General features: G+C 44.1%; 1 protein-coding gene across 1 annotated transcript in view; it reads right to left on the bottom strand.

Annotated features, from left to right (window-relative positions):
• Positions 1-528: 528 nt before the first annotated feature.
• LOC123104638 (probable 26S proteasome non-ATPase regulatory subunit 3) overlaps positions 529-3682 on the bottom strand; it is a 3665-nt gene continuing 511 nt past the window's right edge. Inside the window, exons 2-8 of the mRNA XM_044526511.1 lie at positions 3427-3617; positions 2491-2628; positions 2284-2420; positions 2088-2142; positions 1889-1999; positions 1441-1680; positions 529-1360 (exon numbers count right to left, since the gene is read on the bottom strand). Of these exons, the coding sequence (XP_044382446.1) occupies positions 848-1360; positions 1441-1680; positions 1889-1999; positions 2088-2142; positions 2284-2420; positions 2491-2628; positions 3427-3617 (1385 nt within the window). The 3' untranslated portion in view covers positions 529-847. The remainder of the gene's footprint in view (positions 1361-1440; positions 1681-1888; positions 2000-2087; positions 2143-2283; positions 2421-2490; positions 2629-3426; positions 3618-3682) is intronic.

Here is a 3682-nt window from a genome sequence, read left to right on the forward strand (position 1 = left end):
ATGTATCATCTTAGGCTTGTTTCGTCAGAACAAAACTTAAGCTGCCTTAGCTGTCCAAAGCCTGCTACACAAATAATTAATGCTATTTCTGCTAGAATATAATCTTGCACTGTATAATTGTATTCTGGTTATATGCAAGACAGATAAAAAATGAATGCCAAGTGAACCAGTTAAGTACTGCTTTACTGTTGAACACTAATAGATTTCACTCAGGCCTGGCATGTGCCAAACATGAATACTTCATTGTCCGCCTAAGTGAAATACAGAGATGTCACTTAAACAGGGTAGAACCCTAAAAAGATTGTGCTTACAACCTCAACTTCTCTTCTAATTCTTCTCGTCATTCAACAGTACTGCTAAGTGCAAAGTGCAGCACCTTACTGCAACTTCGCAAGATGACCGAGTTAAAAGGTACAATTCTCTAATGTTAATAGTGGCAACAAAGTTTCAGCCACCCGAAAACATTAGCAGAGTGATTATGAAAACAGGCAACACCACAGGCATATGATGAATCACGTACATCGAAAATGAAGCAACACATGGAACTAGTCCTCAATCAGCTTCCCACAAAGCAAACACAGGATGCAGTGCAAAACAGTTTCCGACAAGCTCTCTCAGTTCCTCGATTACAGTATCTCATGGAAAAATAAGGCACTTCCTACCAATTTGTAGTGATATAAGAATTTGCAGTGAAAAATAAGGTGCTTCCTACGAACATAAAAAACCGCACCGAGTAATCATTCAGATTGTCCCTGCAAGGATATTGGACTGCGGCCCCTGAAATTGACAGAGTAGTACCAGCTTCTTCGTAAAGAACAGGCAGCACCTGAAAGCATGGAGAGGGAATCTAGAAGTCATCATCGTCCTCCTCGGCCATGTGTTTTGCAAGTTCTTCCTCCTGCTGGAGTCTCTCACGCCTCTTCTCTGCACTCTCCTTTTCCTTGTGAGAATTCGGGGGGAACCTCAGAGCCTTGACTGCCTCGTTGTGCATGTTCAGGCAGAACGCAATCCTGGAGTTGAACGCAGCCTGTGGCTCGTTTGTTGAGTACACGTCGCCAGTCTCTTTCGACACCACCCAACCATTGGCATGATCGATGGTGGCATCAATTGCCCCATCTCTGATGGCCTTGGCTACAATGCTCTCAGCATCAGCAACAGCAGTCTTAGTATCTAGCCTCAGTTTCTTGGCAATGTCAGCAAGGGAGATACGTGAGTAGGAAATGCTAATGTTGCGCAGTCCAGTCCGGATGACGTTGTGGCGCAGCCTCACAATCAAATTGGATGTCCTGTCGGCACTGAAAATGCTCCCAAATTTCTCTGCAACAGCTCTAAACACTTCTAAGTCCCCAACTCGAACAGCCTGGAGATCATACATGAAAAAAAATTAAGAATGTATCATGCAGCAGTAACATGTATATTTTCCAAAGAAGGTGAACTTACATTTGTAAGCTCAAAATATGGTGTCAAAGCCGCCTTCATTCCTTTCTGCATGAAAACAGTTCTCTCTGGTATCTCCCCTAAAAGTAGCCTTACTAGTATAGCCCATTTGTTGCATTGGATGCGGAATCCACGAGCTGCAGTGGGTGCTTTCCGTGCTGCTTGCAAGAGGCTCTCTTTAGCATCAGTGTATTCGAGCTGAATTGTTCTAATTTTTCCCAAGTAGAACAGATAGCGGCAGAACTGCGAGAAAAATAGGGAGATTAGTTCTTGTCTACAACATACCTTCACATGATCAAATGAAAGAATGACAATTTCGTAGGGTGTTCATCATTAAATCGATAACCAGCCTTAGTACAAAGAATAAAGACATATTGCATTTCTACTTCAACTGCAACAACTCAGCATAAAAACAGGAGAGCAAATAAAATACTTGATGAATTATGATTACCTGCTGATTGGAATGTGCTTCAAAACGCGGTGCCTTTGACCTAAGTTTTTCTGCCTGATCATATAGGTTGTAGTGCAGGTAATTGCGAAGAAGCAGGTTAAGAAGAGTTTCCTGCCATCGAAACCAGAAGTCAACCCCATAATTTGACAGCATTCAAGCTGTATGTCTAAAAAATTGAAAACTAGGGTCTCAGAACAACCTGCCCAAGCTCATCATGGTGAAGAGTTGCCATCCTGTGCAACCCAAGGAGAGTTCTGCAAAGAGATAATTGTATGAGAAGAAAATGAAAGCAGGACCGAACAGAAAAAAGCGCTTACTAGTTACTCAGAGACGCACTGGAAGGTCTGTATAGATACCGTGTAGTGAGAATAACAATTCATGATATAATAACTCACCCACGAATTTCAGCAAGGCTGTTGGTGAGTTCATGGACATACGAGTAATACGAATACAGCCTAGAAGCCAAAACATCAACAGTCCTCCTGTTGAGATTCTTCAAACGAGCAATGCTAGAGTTTGCACATGCTTTAGCCTGAAGAGAACATCAAATTGGTATGTCTCATCACTAATGATGACAAAGTGGAGGAAACTCTCGGACATACCTCATCATATTTCTTGTGATCAATAAGGAAAATCAACACAAGCAGGTAGCAGTATATTTCAATCTCTGGGAGTCCATGCTTGATTGAAACTTGAGCAGCTGGAGCTGCAGCGTCAACATCCATCTCACTTCCATCTTCCTAAAGGAGGTAACACCATATGAACATAAAACACCTCTGAGCAAGAGAACACTTCAGTTTGAAAATTTTGATGTGTACAGAATTAATCCGAAGCAAGTTCTAACCCCCTACGCACCAAGCATGAGATTATCAATTACTACCTCCGATCCATAGTAAGTGTCGCAGTTTTCAACTAAGGTTGAACTAACCTCAGTTCAAAGCTGCGACACTTATTTTGGATCAGAGGGAGTGACAGTTAAGCATCAGAACAGAAGGAACCTGGTTTGACATGAACTTCAGTAGTGAAACTCAATTGCAAAATATGCAATTGCTCAAGGCTTGTACTGCATCACCACACAGTAACAGTTGCTTTGCAGCAATGATTTAGATTATGAGTTCTAATTTATTTCTAACAAGCCAAGCAATCCAGAACGATCTCATGCCAGACATAATACGAGATACCCAAGACTGTGTCAATTACCAATTAATCGTCAGAACAGAAGGAACCTGATTCGTCGTGAACTTCAACAGTGAAACTGAATTGGAAAATCTAAAGGCTCGCGTTGCATCACCATACAGTAGCCGGCTAACAGTTACTCTACTACAATGGCCTAGATTATGAGTTCCCATTTACTTCTAAAAGGCCAATCAATCCAGAACGATCTACCATGTCAATCGGCAGCCAAGACACATGTAACACATGTAGAATAACAAACATAGCATCAGACGCTCATGTCCTTGACGGTGTCATCAGATTCAGGCATAATTGCATGTTTATTCCAAATCACGAGAGCTCTGAAGTTGCAGGCAGAAAGATACCTTGGGGAGGAGAGGGGAGAGGCGGGTGAAGGCCTCGGAGGAAGCGGGCAGCGCGAAGGCGAGGAAGGCCGCGACGTCGGGGGCGGCGAGGCGGCGGCGCAGGGCGACGGTGAGGCGGACGGCGCGGGAGATCCGGCGGACCTCCTTGGTCAGCGACCCCGCCTCGACCACGGACGCGATCTCCTTCAGATCTGCAGGCACGGCGAGGCAAACACACGTGAGCTACCGCCCGCTGAGCGCCTACGGCGCCGGAAGC

The sequence above is a fragment of the Triticum aestivum genome, chromosome 5A (assembly GCF_018294505.1).
Source record: "Triticum aestivum cultivar Chinese Spring chromosome 5A, IWGSC CS RefSeq v2.1, whole genome shotgun sequence".
Lineage (NCBI taxonomy): Eukaryota > Viridiplantae > Streptophyta > Magnoliopsida > Poales > Poaceae > Triticum > Triticum aestivum.